The sequence below is a fragment of the Acanthochromis polyacanthus genome, chromosome 9 (assembly GCF_021347895.1).
Source record: "Acanthochromis polyacanthus isolate Apoly-LR-REF ecotype Palm Island chromosome 9, KAUST_Apoly_ChrSc, whole genome shotgun sequence".
In the NCBI taxonomy this organism is placed as follows: Eukaryota; Metazoa; Chordata; class Actinopteri; family Pomacentridae; genus Acanthochromis; species Acanthochromis polyacanthus.
In genome coordinates, this window is record NC_067121.1 from 25,388,395 (window position 1) to 25,404,645 (window position 16,251).

Sequence of the window (16,251 nt, forward strand, 5' to 3'; positions counted from 1 at the left end):
CCCCTCTCTCTCCACTTTGGTGAGCTGTTGCTTAGCAGCTAATAATAGGCGATGTTTGCAAAGTAATTTGCCTCTTCCTTGGCCAATGGGAGCCGGAGCACTTTTCCATCAAACCTCCCTTTTCAGGATTTGCCGAGAGGCGAACTTCTCCAAATGTTACCGCTACGGGATCGGAGTTAGACTTGACACGGACGGCTCAGACATAGGCTACTACTACTACTACTACTACTACTACTACTACTACTACAGCTACCACTACTCCTCTCTGAGACGTCGTTTCTTGAACCATCGGGACGAATGAAGACTGAAGGATCTATACGGATTTCGGCGCATAATGTTGGGATGGAGTTTCGAGACTTGTTTGGCTCCAAGGAAGACTAGAAAACGTTCTCGTCATTTGTCGCCGGCGGTGCTGGATGCGCTGCGCTTCTATGTTGGATTATTGTCGTCTTTTCTGAACTCGCACCGATTCCGCGTCGCTTCGCTCTGCGCCCCGATCACCCGTTTTTTGGACTATGGCCTCGGATCGCGGGGTCCCAGGGGCCGGCGTCTTTGGAGATTTACCCCCGAGTTATACGCGCTCCCAGCCGCCTGCGAACCCAGACCTACTCCGGAGACCCAGCTACTGCCACGCTGCTTTCGCACTTAAACAGATCTCAAAGGTGACACAACGATTTGCAGTCTTAGTGTGGATTTTTAACAGTGAGGGCAGCTTTCATTCAGTCGGCAGAAATGTGAATGAGAAGTCTCCGAAGGCAGCTTTTTTATTTACTTGTTATCTAATCGTGATTTGACGGCGCATGTGGGAACGTAGGGTAAGAGTGAAGGAGCAGCTCACAAATTGGGGTCCGAGGACCACCAGAGCTCCCAGAGAGAGACCACAACCAGATCAGGAACAGATGAGCTAAAATGTTTAACACTTAGGGGGGAAATAGAGAAATTGTCACCCGATTAGTTACCGAGTGCGTAAAACCTGATCTATGTTTAATCGTCAACTAAAAATCAGAGCTTGCATGACATTTTAGAGATCTCTCTGGATTAAAGTGATAATTCTTATTTGGCAGCATGTTAACCTTGCTGTTTATCTGAATGGACATCAGTCTTCTCATTCATTTCTGTTGTTAAAGCCACCGTGAGGCAGTGAGTGAGGGCTTGTTCCCATATCCCGGCCGTGTTGTGCGTGTTTTTGGCTTTGTGCAGCCAGCGGAGAGAGCGCACTGGCCCGGGGTCTGTTTGGAAATGTGGTGGGTCGTGTAAAGGAATTCACTGATTGAGTTTGATCTGACAAAGCATCTTTGGACCGCCCGGATGCTTGGACGTGTTTCAGCACTGCTGAGAGAAACCACAACACCAGAGCAATGTCTTCTGCAGCAGTGACATTTGTAGCACAGGGACCGACTGCTTCACACCAAAAAGTCAGGATTTGAAAAGTCGTGTTAAAAATTAGAGGAAAAGCGTAACTCAGCTTAAACTTAATCTGTAAACAAACAGTTGTCACTCTAAGTTTGCAATCATGCACTTACAGGCATATCAGTGATTGAACAAAAGCCTTTTTTTTTCACCAAAATAAAACGAAAATGATAGTTTTTCTTTATTTTCAGGCTACAGAGATAACTTTCTATGACATGTTCAGAGAAGACACAATGTATATAAACTATCTAATGTAGAGTGACACCTTTTAAATCAGACTGAGCTGTTACTTTTCTAAATCTTACAGTTTGTGTTTAATCTTAATTTTCACAGTAAAAGTAGCTTTTGTTCTTACAACATGAACTTTTGTCTGCATGAAAATGGTGCTTGTTCATCTTCTTCAAAGAATCAAAGGTTCACAGGAATCTGGCATCTCAAATATGCTTTTTAATAATACAAATTATTGCCACAGCTGTGCCATTTAAATCGTAAATGTGGGGTGTCCCTAGAAATCCTGTTTGAAGTGAGATTGGTTGATTTGTTTGATTTTTTTTTTTTTTTTGCAAGAGAAAGAATACACAATACAGGGCAGCATTTGCATCAAATCTGTGTTTGTTAGCATCTTAATCTGTCTCTACTTTGTGCATTAATTCTCATTTTCCAATCCTACAAATAATTCTTATCTTGGAATACACACATATGAATGTACCTTTGAATGTTTTGGATGTTAGCAGTCACTCTGCTCTTCAGATTTGGCTCAAATCTTTACACTTGAGACACAGACGGAGATTCAAGATATAGAATCTGCCATTTTGGACTTTGTTCAGTGATGTGGTATTTTTTGTGAAGTAATATAACAATAAATAATAATATTAATGTCCTCTTCTCGCCCTCCCTCCTGCTTCAAATCACAGGGGAAGGCGGTAGGTCAGAAAGCTCCTCTGTGGATCCGGGCGAGGTTCCAGGCCTTCCTGTTCTCTCTGGGCTGCCACATCCAGAGGCACTGTGGGAAGGTCCTCTTTATTGGACTCTTAGTATTCGGGGCTCTTTCTGTGGGACTCCGAGTCGCAGCCATCGAGACGAACATCGAACAGCTATGGGTGGAAGGTGAGTGGAAGATCATTTGTGTCCTTTCTGTGGAGTGCTCAGTCGCGCTTGTGTGACGTAGCAAACCCTTCACCCTGCTCAAAAGTCGTGGCGTTGTTACTGATTCTCCAGGTAGGCCTTCGTTCTGCGAGGTCACCCTTAGGGTCAGCGCTAAGTTTGTGAACTCTCAGTACCAGTTCTTTTCCACTGGGCTTAACTGGAGTTTGAATGACAATAGTGGCTGGTGGGGAGATGCAGGGTAGCCATGTTAGTGTCATCTCAGTGCCATGGGAGGGCACTAGGTGTTCAGTGACTTGTCTGGCTGAAATCTTGACAAGAGCAGCAACAAAGCTGGAAGATTTGTGAGGGTTGGTTTTTCGTCTGACTGAGTGAAAATTAGTAATCATAAATTCCTCACATTGTTACCGGTATTCAGGAGGAATACAAGTTCTGACTCACTTTAAGACACGTCCTTGTATATAGTAGATCATGTGTCTCTTTCCTGTGCGCCATAGATGATAATCTGTTGTATCCTGCAGTGTTTTTGTTCCTCATGCGTCTTCATTTCTTATTAAGATCTCACCTGAGAAACGCTTTCACATTTTTGACACTACAGCCCTATAACGCTCCCTCTTGTGTCATGCACAAACACACTTTAACCTATCCTACGCAGCCACAGTTGTGTTTGTGACACTCTGCATCCCCGTCTGAATTTGACAGTGATGTCCATTCCTTCCTTCTGTACTTTTTCGGCTCAGGTTATCTGTACATTTTCAGGGCCAGAGGCAGCTTTATTTGGTTTTTCACACTGGCCAAATTCCTTTTAAACCCCCAGGCTTTCAGTGCTGGGGCTGATCCCCGCAGCAGATGGACTGTGTGAATGGTTAGCCATCTTTGAGGGCTCTGACCCCTCCCCCCCTCGGCTCCCTGTGTGGTCCCTAACTATTCTTGGATTCCATTCAACAAGAGGCAAGCAGGCAGGCAGGCAAGCAGGCACCACCTCCCTGCTCCCCCACCACCGCCACCCGCCCTCCCCCTCCTCCCCTCTCCTCCGCCTTCTCTCCTCCCCGCAAGAAGAAAAAATATAAGTGAATGCAGCTGAAGTTTACCCACCTGTTTTGCACGCTCTAAAAGCGCCACAGCAGTTGGTGAATATAAACAGACTCTATAGGGTTGTTTGAGCCCACCATGCCACTGGAGGACAGGAACAGGCGGCTCCCACAGGACCTGTGTGGAGGTGTCGGAGGAGTCCCACACTGCCGGTGTCGGGAGAAGTGTTTGGGAGGCTGTGTGCTTCACTTGCAAAGGAATTCAAATAAGTTCCTCTATCGGGCTCAATTTAAAAAAACAAATCCCCGCAAATGCAGTCAATGAAATTTACTGGCTTGAGGTTGGGAGGGGAAGAAAAGCCAGATTCTAAAACAAAAAAACAAGCATTTCTACTGTGTCCTTTTTCATTCTGGTTGGTGTAAAGCAGGATTCGGGATTACCTCTTGAGCTAATTGGCCAAGCCGTCTCTTAAAGGAGATGTTTAGATGTTTGTGTGCCAGTTGTTTTGCTTGTGGGATTCAGAGAGTTGAACCAGGGGGGCTGAAAAGGAATGCTGTGCCTTTAAGAGGCCGTGGCCATGTTTCTAAAGTTTCTGCCTGCCTTGTTTCCACCAATAGCCCATTGACAAAGCTGCTAGGGCCTCAATGGAGAGTAAAGTGGTTCGGTAACAAGGAGAGGTTAGTTCTCCCTCTGTCTCTCTCTCACACACACACAAACACAGAAACACACACACACACACACACACACACACACACACACATGCACCATTGCACATCAGCCAGAGCACAAGAAGGACAAATGATATGCTCCCTAATAAGACAGCAGAGTTCATACTGAGGGACTCAAAATATTTTTGCGGCATCAGTTTTTAGATTCTTTTGGACGATTTTTGTCTGAGCATCTGAGAGGAATGTCATGTTTAATGTAAACATCCAGGTCATTTCCTTCCACGTTTGAAGTGAGCTTGTGGAGCAGCTCATCCAGAATGCAGCACAAACAAAGCTTTTCCACTGCTAATTTGTTCAGAATAAACTAGCTGTGAATTGACACCGTATGTGTTGACACTCTGCCACCATGCTGCATGTGAGTGTGTGTGTGAATGTGTCAGGAGCATATGTTTCCCATCATATATTCATACGTGAAGCTGCCCCCTCAGTTCCTTTTTTTTTTCTTCTTTCACACAAACACGTACACTTGTCATCTTTGTCACCTTCCGTGTGCACAGCTCGCTCGGCCGTCTGTCTGAGGTTCCTGACTGCGTTCCCGTCTGCCTGCCTGTGCTTTGTGTGCGTCTGTTTATATTTCTACCTGTCTGTCTGCCTGCTCTGTGAAGTCAGGCCACCAGGGCTTTTTTAATTGCTTCCTCCCTCCTCCAGGACCAAAACACCGTGAAGCAGAGCACAGCAGCGCAGTCTGTGTCGAGAGAGAGCAGACAGACAGAGGCAGAAAGAAGGACTGGAAAAGTTACTTTTATGCCATTCATACCTACCTACCTACCTTCCTAAGCAGACAGTGAGCTTTATTCATATCGTTTTGTTTGACTTCAGGATTCTTGTGCGTTTGCGACATTGACGGGCAACTTGTGAGTAGAAGGATTAATCACACCTTCAGTCCTCACACCTGTGTAGGTGAGAATAAAAGCCCCAGTATCAGGGTGTTTAGTCTAACAAGGGGATTAAGAACTATTTCTGGCTTAGTGCTCCGTCTCTTAGAGAATCTGAGACAGACATCACCCATCAAATTACCTTAAATCACTCACGCGGGTCTTGTTTTGTTTTTTTTTTTAATGTTATAAAGGCCTGAGGGTTGACACTCCACTCGGAGATGTGTTTCCTAATCATTCAAAAACAGCACATCTACCTGGATCATATTGTATTTCTATAATCCCCAAATGTCTCCCATTTTAAGGCTTATTATCATCTATCTTGGCCACATTTGAGAGTGTGAAAGTTTCCCTGGGCCTTGTGTGACCCACTCAGTATTGTCCAGGAGCAGAGAAGAGAAGGATCATAAAAAGAGGTGCAGGAAGAAGACAGGGATGAGAGGAGACAATGGGGGGTTGGGGCAGGAACAGGGTGGAAGGTTTATGGCTAGCTCACGCATTTTGTTTTTTTTTTCTGCTGGTGTTTTTGCCTGCCTTACTTGAACAAACACCAAGTGTGAGACTGCATGTCTTTATATCACCATAAAGTGCTGGGAGTGTGTTTTTATGAGACTGGTTGCTTTCTTGGGCTTGAAATTTCTCCTAAAATCTGTGAAACTGATGATTTCCTTTTGCACCATGTTTGAATGATTGTTTAAAGCCTTATATAAAATGGTGAGACTTTCCCTGCTTGGATTATTCTCACTTTCCAAAGCCCTGCTTGAAAATCTCATAGGGGAGAGAGAGGAGAGAAAATGCCTCCATGCAGAAGTGGTGGTGTTTACTCTGACATTAACTAAACTCATCTTTCTTGGCAGAGTTTGGGTGAGGCATGACAGACATGTACACAGACTCAAGCTGTCCAAATATGAGTGCAGTGAGACAGGGCCTATCCGGATAGCAGTCTCACCACATGTTCCATAAAAAGGCCATATAGAAAGAGAGCCATGCATAGTCTACATACTATGAATGCATAGTGGCTGAAGGAGTGAAATCAGACATGAGAAGACAAAGAAATAAATTGATTAGAAGAGAGAAGAAGGATGCCTGAACATTTGAAAAAAAAGAACAGTTTGCGCAAATGTGCAAATGCACACGTGGGCATTTCGTCGTTTGGAGCAGTTTCTCTAAACAAACCTCAGAGCGGCACAGCAGGTAAATGCTATAATTCATTGGAGTGCACACAGCAGCCCAGTTCAGACAGAGAAAGGGAGCTCTATGAGGCATTATTGGAGGTGAATAGTGCGCGGTGGTGCCCCAGCTAGATAAATAAACTCCCAGCGTTCAGGGCCCAGGACCTCACTGGTAGAGAGAACAAACAAGACCAGAGTCAACCTGGGTCACTTCTAAATGTTTATTTCACCCCCTTCCCTCCATCCTTCAGTCCAAGTCTACCTCATTCCATCCCCTTTCTCAGCATCCCCCCCCCCCCCCCCCCCCCCCCTACACGTACACACTCTTCAACAGACAGACCGAGACCACCCCCCAACAAATAAACACACACTGAGCAGCTATGGATACATGTGCATGTGACAGACACATGGTTCTTGCTTCCACTATTCGGGAAACACAAAGACTGCACTCTACTTATCTTCAAAGTATCAGATTTACAGATGTAGAATACAATTTCAGCATATAGTTATTGTTATTACAGTCATAGCATGAAACCTTTGTACTGTTATTTTTGTGCCAAAGCCGTTATATTTTTGTTTTTAAAAAAGGGTACTGGATTGTCAGATTCTTTGCTACATTCAATGCAATATCCTTAGAAAGGCAGCAGTGCAACCGAAAATGGGATAATAAAAACTCAATCAGTATAGTGTGGCACCCTTTCTCTCCTCACTGAAGAGCAACCTTTGTCTCTGGTCCGGGCGAAATAAAGCAACACCAGTCACCTTAGAGTTTGCACCATTTACCTCTGTCTTTACACCATGAAAGTATAAAAAGTAAAGGGAGATGGAAGAGGGAGACTGAACATTTTCTTGGTACTTGGGAGGGAAAAAAGAAATTGGTTCTTGGGCTCAATAAATTCATTTCTCATCTGAATGAGACCAGCAACGTGGAAAAATTTTGCTTTTCAGGCAGGGATGAATGTATGTTTCAACCACACATTAAGCAGCATTAGCGGTCAGTGGAGTGTCTAATGTGACTATTTTTCACAGTGGCCAACACTGCCCATGATTAGCATAATTAGCAGAGGCAAGCCTATACATATGGAAATAGAAAGTGCCTAAATGCCAGCCCTGGTGGAAATTTATGTGTGGTGGCTAACACCGCTGGCACATCTGAATAGAATGTAAGTGAAACTGATTTCTCATGTTGTTTTTGCTGTTTTATACAGTTTTAAAGGTGTCATCTCAGGGTGTTTTTTTTTTTTTACGTGATGGTGAAGCTGCAGGATTTGACCAGCTTTAAACTGATAATTTGGTTTTCTTGCATTCAGGCACTGATGGGGATTGTTTGCTAAAATAATACTGTCTTTGACGATTGATGAACAGATACACTGTATTTCTATAGGTAAGATAGCAAAGTGCCAGCTTCTCTTTCTTGCCCCCTGCCTCACCCTCCCACAGCCAACTCTTGGCATTGTTTTACAGGCTGGGAAAGTTTTGGTCCATTTGCTTTTGTTGTGAAAAAAAAAGTTCCCTCTTTATTTTATTCTGCTGTTTGTTGGGAAACATCTGAAAGAAATTGAAGGGTTGAATGACAAAAGGGTCTGCATTCAGTCTGGAGCTTTACTGAAGGATTGTATGGAGGAACGGCCCATCTGCTGGGGGCAGCCTGCTTTAGGCGGTGCCCTGGCTAGGGAATGCCATAGGGCAGGACTGGGCCGGGCTGAGGACCTAAAATGGGGCACAGTCCTGATTCTGGTGGGTCCAGATGGGACAAAAGGAAGAAGAGGGTTTTTGTGATTCTGGGTACCAGGCCAAGAGAACGAATTTCTCATTTGGCTCCTTTAATGAAAATCAAAGGAACTAAAGGAGGTCTATTGTGAATTAAATGGTTGAGAGAAAAAGTAAATGATAGGTAGAAGTTGGCAGCCAAGGGATTCTTCTGTGGTGGTCAGAACTTTGTTTTTTTTTCCTTCTAAATCTATATTTTAGCAAAGGGGTTGCCAAAGAGGTTTAGTATGGAAATCAGCAGTGCATTCCCTCTCATGTTGGCATGCTGTGTAAATCAGAAAAAAGCTCCCAATGCACAGTATAGCAAGCAAAAGCATACATGTCACTTTCAGCCCTCTTCGTCTTGGGTCTTCCTCCATAGCAGCGTGGGGCCTTTCAGAGGCCCCCTAATCCAGCTAATCTACCACACTAAACTTTGAAGGCGGCCTGGTCTGACCTACCATGGCCTGGAACTGGGACTAGGCCTGTAAGCCACGGAGACAGAATAGAATAGAATAGAAATGCAGCATTTTAAATAAGGTCTTTGCTCGTCCTAGAAGCCAGATGCGAGCAGCTGCACGTAGTTCACTGATTTAAGGGATTCTGGGTGTTCAGGCTTTTGGGGACGGAAGGGTCAGGTGGGGAGGAAATGACTGAGGTTGATGGAGACAAGGTCCAGTGTTTACACCGGTGCACACACACATTCATACACGGACAGGCACATGAGCACACACACATTCATACAAACATTATATTTGTACACCCGGAGCCATGAAACCATGTCAGGGCTTGTTATGACATTTTCCCTTGCTTTTCACTTTCCCAATGTCATAAATGTTGTGAAAGTGCTTTTAGTGGTGAAACTAGTAAATGAATTCATATGTTGCACCCAACAGAGTCGAGTTGTTTGCTAAAAAATTTGTAAGATGGTGGTCGAGTTGCTCAAAAAAAAAAAAAAAAACATCCAGCAAAACCATGGATATGATTTAGACATAGTTGTGATCATTTGTGTTCATCCCTCCCCTGATTTTCTTGACATTTTTGATCATGTTGCCAAACACACACACTAATATTTCATGTTTCAGAACTGCTCATGTAATAAAATTACAAGCCGCTGGGGTGTTAAAACCCCAGTTTCCACACTCAAAGGCGCTTTCTTCCCAGGGTGGGAAAGTTTCCGGGAACTGTCTCTTTAAGGCTGTGTGGAGGGCAGGCTGAGTGGAGGGAGAGGGCAGGGGGAGCCGAGAACGAGTGAGAAAGAGAACGACAGCGTCAGAAAGAGAAAAAGAAGGAGGAAAGGGGAGAAGAGAGGCAAGGAGACAGAAAGAAAGGGAGAAAAAAGAGAGGTTTCTTGTGGAGCAAGTGGCGAACTGAGCCGAGTAGTTGTGAAGCTCAGAGTTGGGTGGTTGGGGCCGGACCAGGGGCTGAGGAGAGAAGGCGAGAAAGAGAGAGAGTCGAGAGAGGACTGGCTGCCTGGGTGGTCCAGATGGGAGGAACGAGACACAAATAGCTATAATTTACTTCAGGAGGCCTGTAATTACAGAGCCAGAGTCTCTCCGAGCCACCCAGTTCCTGTTCGGATCAAAACCCCACACTGCAGAGGTTAACATACGAAATGTCAAAAAAGGTTTAACAGATGTCAAAGAGGTCCACAAACGGAAAGGGTTTCATTTGTAGTAGCCCTTTTTTTTTGATTGGAAATCTGTGTGGGAAGGAAACCAAGTGAAGGAGTTGGACATCTAATCACTGTTTTTACACCAAGTCTGCTTCTTTGTACATGTTCATGGCAGTGTGAAAATGATTTAATAAAAGTCAAATATGCTCCAGCACTCGAATATAATTTTCGCAGACCTCAAGAGCCTCAAAAGGTCTTGTTGGAATTACTTGTTCTACATCTTTCTTGTTGTTGTTCCCTCAGAATAAAAGCGTTAAGTGTTATATTGCCAGATGTGCGAAGAGTATTCGACCAAAACACGTCCCACTTTTTAGGTGTTTTCTTTTTGGGGATGCACTGAGCCAGATACCAGTGACTTCAAATAAACAAGGTGACTTGATATTCTCAAGCCCCTGCAAAGGTAATTAAAGCCTTGAAAGTGAAGCCTAGAAATATTGGACTGTGTCTCCAAGGCCCCGAGTTCTAACCTGATCTCACACTTTAGCGGCGTCGGCTGAATAGTTTATTTTTTCTTTTCTCCCCATCAATTATAAGAGCCTCTTCCAGGCTGGGGGGAGGTGCGGAGCGTGAGGGGAAAGAGAGAGAAAGACGGAAAGAGGGAGACAGATGAAGAGAAAGACAAGAGGGTTAAAAAGGAGTAGAGAGATCGCCACTCAGAGAGGTAAAGCCAGGTCTGAGTGCAGCGCAGTGAAAGTGGGTAAAAGAGTGACGAAAATTAGAATTAAGAAGGTGGTAGCCCTTGTTTCCAAACTTCCCCCGCCTCCCTCTTTTCTCCCCTCCCTACCCTCTCTTTCTCTCTCCGGGGTTGTCATGTAGTGGGACAGCAAGAGGGGCAGACGGGCCCTCTGTGATCCAGCGCGGCATGTTTCATGTCCACTTGGCACAGGCACAGATCCCCCCGGCTGGCAAACTCTTTTCAGGGCAACCTCCTGTAATTAGGGGGCTGGGGTCTACCGCACAGCACAACATAGCTCTCTCTCTCTCAGTGTTTTTTCATTCTCTTTCTAATTCTTTTCTGCTCATCACCACCTCTGACATCCATATTTCTTTCTTTATGAATCTTTTCACCTTTATGTCCTTCTGTCTTCAAGCACTTTGATGTCTTTCATCCCCAACTTCTGCACCTTCTCTTCTCTTCTCTTCTCTTCTCTTCTCTTCTCTTCTCTTCTCTTCTCTTCTCTTCTCTTCTCTTCTCTTCTCTTCTCTTCTCTTCTCTTCTCTTCTCTTCTCTTCTCTTCCCAGAAGCTCAATGAGTCAAATTTTCATCTAAACTGCCTGAAAAAGCTGGACACAGACAGTATATAAAGAGCAACAATAGCAGGTTAATTGTTCGTTCTTGTCTTTTTTGTGCCTGTAAATGTCTTCGTCCATATCTGCTGCCCTGAGCACAGAAGTAGAGGGTTTTTGGGGCATCAGAAGGCTGGTTTTACTAACAGGGCACATCTGTTTCACAGAAGGAGCCAATGAGAAGCTGTATTACTCATTTCTCTTGGCCAGACACTGCCTTGTGTGAAGTGCCTTCAAAACCAACACTGGTGAAGGCCAAGGGCGTTGGTCAATATATGTGTGTGTTCTTGTAAGTGTGTTTGCATATGTATGCACAAAAATCACTTTTTTATAGCATACAGCTGTGTGTGTGTCTTTATATATGCATTAAAGAGAATCTATATATCTATTCGCTCCTCATTCCTCTGTTCTTCTGTGTTTTCTAGCTGGCAGTCGGGTGAGCACAGAGCTTCGCTACACCAGGGAGAAGCAGGGAGAGGAGTCAGTATTTACCTCACAGATGCTTATCCAGACCCCCAAAGAAGAGGGCACGAATATTCTTACCCAGGAAGCTTTGCTGGTTCACATGGAAGCCGCTCTGTCGGCCAGCAAGGTGCAGGTGTCGCTGTTTGGAAAGTAAGTGGACCGAGGGCATGTTATGTGAAAAAATTCCTGCATTATACTTGCGTCAGCAGTATAAGTTGTAATTAAAACATGATTTCCCTTCTCATAGGTCATGGGATCTTAATAAAATATGCTACAAATCAGGAGTTCCTATTATAGAAAATGTCATGATTGAAAGGGTAAGTTGACGAAGAAGCAAACAGATTTCTTTCCTTTCTATAAGTACATATGATTTGTGATAATTAACTATTTCTCCTTTCTATTTCCCCAATCTCAGATGATTGACAAGCTATTCCCCTGTATGATAATCACCCCGTTGGACTGTTTTTGGGAAGGGGCCAAACTACAGGGAGGCTCTGCCTATTTACCGTAAGTCTTGGAATATTTGACCCAACATACATTTTTTTTTTTGCACGTTAGAACGGTTCATCGAATGCCTGACTTTCCCTATGCTGTCATTGCTTCCATCTGATCTGAGCAGAGCTTTTGGAGGAGTCCATAACTTTTAACACATGCTGGATGGAGACATACAGTTGGGCTTTCAGTAATCTGTCAGTGGGTGCTGTGACTGACAGCGGCGGTCAGTAATAGAGTTCTTTTAGGGCCCAGAGAGGGACTGGAGGGGGGTGTCCTGACAGAGAAATTCAAAGAGAAAAGGTTAGGGAGAGATGCAGCGAGTGAGGGAGGGATGGAGAGAGAGGAGATGGCTGGAGCAGCAACTGGGTGGTGGGTTGGTAGAACGGAGGGCGGGGAGGCGGCGGTGGCGGTGGTGGTGGTGGTGGTGGCAGGGGAGCCCTTTGGGTCAGACAATGGTAAGCATTCTTTCAGTTTACGAGTGAGTGTCCATCAGTGCAGGGGCCCCGGAGGAGGGAGGGGGGCCGGCTTTGTCAGCTCACGGCTAACACTCGGCATTCTCATGGTAATGCCCCGGGCTCCCAGCTCCCAAGTTGTCCAACAAATAAAATGGGCAGTATTCAAGCCTCAAGTCCCCCGAGAAGGACAGAGAGAGGCTACAAGACAGTTAACAGTGGAGTCTGGGCGTATTTGGGCATTTGCAGATTCAAGTTTTTTTTCCTCTCCTTTTTTTTGGAGACAAAGTTCTCTTGAGAAATTGAGTCACTGAAAGGGATCTCTTTTTTTGTCGTCAGAAGTGATATTTCAATTGAGTGCTTGGTTTATAAAAGATAGTTTAGATCATAGCAGATGTTTCTTTGCAAATAAATTATTTGTTTAGACATCTGTCGTAGCTGACAGCAGTATGTTGCATGACAAGCCAGCACATACAGAAACAAACACAAGTTTCCCATCCGTAGCATCTCCCAGTTGGCTTGTGTGGAAAGCCAAGCGCCAGCGAGGGAGAAGGGGGTCTTTGATGATTCACACAACTTCCAAGCATTCCTGTAATTCACACAAAGTGTTCAACATCTGTTGTTATTTATTAAGTGTTCTTTACTCATTTTTCATGTGGAGTTAAAGAGAACTTGTGGTGGTCACTGATGGCAGTGTCACTTCATGTAGCTTCTGCTTCCACAATGTTTTAAATGTTTAAAAAAAAAAAGTTTGATAGAGAGGGAGAAAGGGGAAGAGGGGACAGAGGCCGATTGGGAAAAGGGAGTGAGGAAGAGTGAGTGAGAGTGAGAAAAAAAACTTGGGGGAACAAAAAAGCAGCAATCTATGAAAAAACAAAAGGGCCCAGGCCTGGTTCAGTCAAGCAAAAACTAGCTGATAAAGGAGTGTCTTTGCAACCAGCAGCAAAAGGGACCCTGGTATGTGGGAATAGGAGAGGAGCTCTCTTCATGAGCCATTGGAGGGAGATTGAGCCTGGAGTTGAGATACTTTGGGATTCTTTTTTTTCCCTTCTTTCTGTCTGTCATCCTGCATCACAAAACTGAACCACAAAGTACTGCCAGCAATGAAACATCACAACTTCATGTCTAAAATCTTATATATATTTTAGAAAATTTGACTTTCTGTAGATAGGTGAGGCATTTCTTTCTCAATAACTGAACCTGTGAAATCTGCTTTAGCTTTATGTACAGCACCAAGAAGTCTAGTTTTCAGTGGCAGCAATCGAATATATTACAGTGGATTGAATTGTATGGAGATTAATGCACTTCAGAATTATGTTGTTCCCCCCAACAAGTAAAAGCATGAGAGAACTTGAGCAGATTGTGAATTTATTCTAAAAACAAGGACAGCGTCAAAGCAGGTGAGTCCCACAAATAGGTTTTTTATTTGGGTACATCTCACAACAAATAGTGTGAGAGCTCTCCCCTCTTCCTTCTCACCTCATCCCTCACCTTTTCCTCCCCTTCCATCCCTGAGCCTCTCCCCTTCCCTCCCCTCCTTATCAAGATGTTTGGGAGGCAGAGGTAATTGTTATGACTCAGTGCAGGGCATTGAGGAATGAAAGTGAGCAGGCAGCCACCGTGCCTTTTCCCTGGGCATTGTGGCAGCGTGAAACAGGATAATAAACGCTATTTTATCCTGTATCTGCGGCTAGCCTCCTGTGCAGCCCAGCACAACAAAGAAGCGAGAAAGAAAACTGAGCAGAAAGTTTTGCTGCTCAAAAGCAAAGATTAGCAAGAGAGTGAAGCCGTGTAGCCTGGTAGATTCGTCTTTTAAGTTCTGAAGTTGTTGTCAAATTGGTTGGCGATCATCCTCGGTGTGTGTTTGCTCTCCAGGGGTATGCCAGATATCCAGTGGATGAATCTAGATCCAGTCAAGCTGATGGAGGAGCTGAGTCAGTTCACCTCACTGGAAGGGTTCAAGGAGATGCTGGACAAAGCCCAGGTGAGACATAAAAATGCAAACTGATGTAAAGTCTTGTGTGAACAATTAGCTACTCATTCACCTAAATACCTCTTTGAATATACTAAGATTTTTGTGCCATTGTGACTCCTTAGGTGGGACATGCCTACATGAACAGGCCATGTCTCGACCCCTCAGACCCTGACTGCCCTCTCAGTGCACCCAACAAGGAGCAAGGAGAGGTAAACTTATGCAAAATGATGCAACTTTAGGGGTTCTATAAAACCAAAATAGCATTCTACTGCAGAGACACCTAACATATTTTATGCTTTTTTGTCTACCTCTTGTCTATTCAGAGTCCTGACATCGCTGGGCGTCTGCAGGGTGGTTGCCATGGTTTCAGCCAGAAGTTTATGCACTGGCAAGAGGAACTCATCCTGGGAGGGCGAGTCAAGAACAGCCAGGATGCTCTGCTGAGGTGTGTGTGTATGTGTGTATTAAGCCACATAAAGAAAGATTAGCTGTTGCAGTTTCAGGTGATTTTATGCTGTATGTCATAGGTCTTCTTTTGTTTGAGTAGAGAACGTAATTGTAATGCTGTGGTTGCATCACCACCAGCCAAGCAGGCAGCCAGTCCGCTGCCGAATCTGTGTAACCCCTAATAACTTCACTGACACATGCTAGGGATGCCTCGTACCAAGAGGGATCAGTTTCCTGCATGACCCCAGTCCAGGATAGGCCAATTAAAGATGATTGGCAGCCACATAGAGGCCCCCACCATGCTACATATTTGTTGTTTAAGGCACCAAAGAAGAAGAAGAAGAAAAAACAAGGAGGGGGAAAACACGCAAATTTATCTAAATCTGCCCTGAGCTTCTTTCTAAAATGTTCTCCAGAGTTTAGCTTTTTCCTACTGACTTCAATTGGATTTTAAAGCGTGGCCAATACAAATGGAGTGACAGCGTTGGGTCAGAACCCAGATCACGACCCAAACAAACCCACATAGCTTTGAATGAAAGAGGATTCCGGTCCCATCTGCAGGAGCCACACTTACTCTTGCATGTGATTTATGATCATTTCGTTCACATTTTGAGCGGCACTGCTGCTTGCTGTGCCGGTGCCAAGAAAACTTGAGGACATCTGGGATCGCAGCCTGGAGACCAGCAGACAGACTAGATAACACCTGCTTTTAGTTGTTTACATTGGCAGACAGACAGGCAGACAAATCCTAGAAGAGACAGCACCTGCCTTTAGCCATTCACAGAGAGGCATGCGCCAAAAAGGTTTAGGGATACCAAGACTGTCTAAACAGTCAGACTGGGGGATTTTTAATGTGCCAGTTATGAGATGGATGTAGTTGAGGTAAACCATGTTTGCAGAGGGGGGAAGCCTGACATTTCTGACATGTCCTGGACTTGTTTGTGTGTTTTCCAGCGCGGAGGCTCTCCAAACCATGTTCCTGTTGATGAGTCCCAAGCAGCTGTACGAGCACTTTAAAGACGACTACGAAATCCATGACATCAACTGGAATGAAGAAAAGGCTACCGCCATTCTTGAGTCCTGGCAGAGGAAGTTTGTGGAGGTGAGAAGACGCATGTGCAAGCTTCATGTGCATTTAAACGCGGACAATTCCAGGAAAGCGGGACAGATTTAGAGTTTTATTTGAGTAACTGAGTAGGTGTAGGAGGAGGATGAGAAAAATAGGGGGGCATTTTCTTGTCCCTGTGCTGCCTTGTTCTGCTTTGGTACACACACATGCAAACATGCACACACACTGAGCCTTCCTCTGCAGTGTCTGAATTCCATCAGTCTTCAGCTCCCTTGTAAAGTGAATCGCAGGGCAGACCAGGGCACCATGTTTGTGT

The 16,251-nt window shown here is 44.7% G+C and overlaps 1 protein-coding gene across 1 annotated transcript in view; it reads left to right on the forward strand.

Moving 5' to 3' along the window:
* The window catches only part of ptch2 (patched 2), a 29,617-nt gene continuing 13,366 nt past the window's right edge, over positions 1-16,251 (forward strand). The window contains exons 1-9 of the mRNA XM_022208273.2: positions 1-662; positions 2,325-2,517; positions 11,458-11,647; positions 11,745-11,814; positions 11,913-12,004; positions 14,320-14,428; positions 14,542-14,628; positions 14,743-14,864; positions 15,821-15,968. Of these exons, the coding sequence (XP_022063965.2) occupies positions 516-662; positions 2,325-2,517; positions 11,458-11,647; positions 11,745-11,814; positions 11,913-12,004; positions 14,320-14,428; positions 14,542-14,628; positions 14,743-14,864; positions 15,821-15,968 (1,158 nt within the window). The 5' untranslated portion in view covers positions 1-515. The remainder of the gene's footprint in view (positions 663-2,324; positions 2,518-11,457; positions 11,648-11,744; positions 11,815-11,912; positions 12,005-14,319; positions 14,429-14,541; positions 14,629-14,742; positions 14,865-15,820; positions 15,969-16,251) is intronic.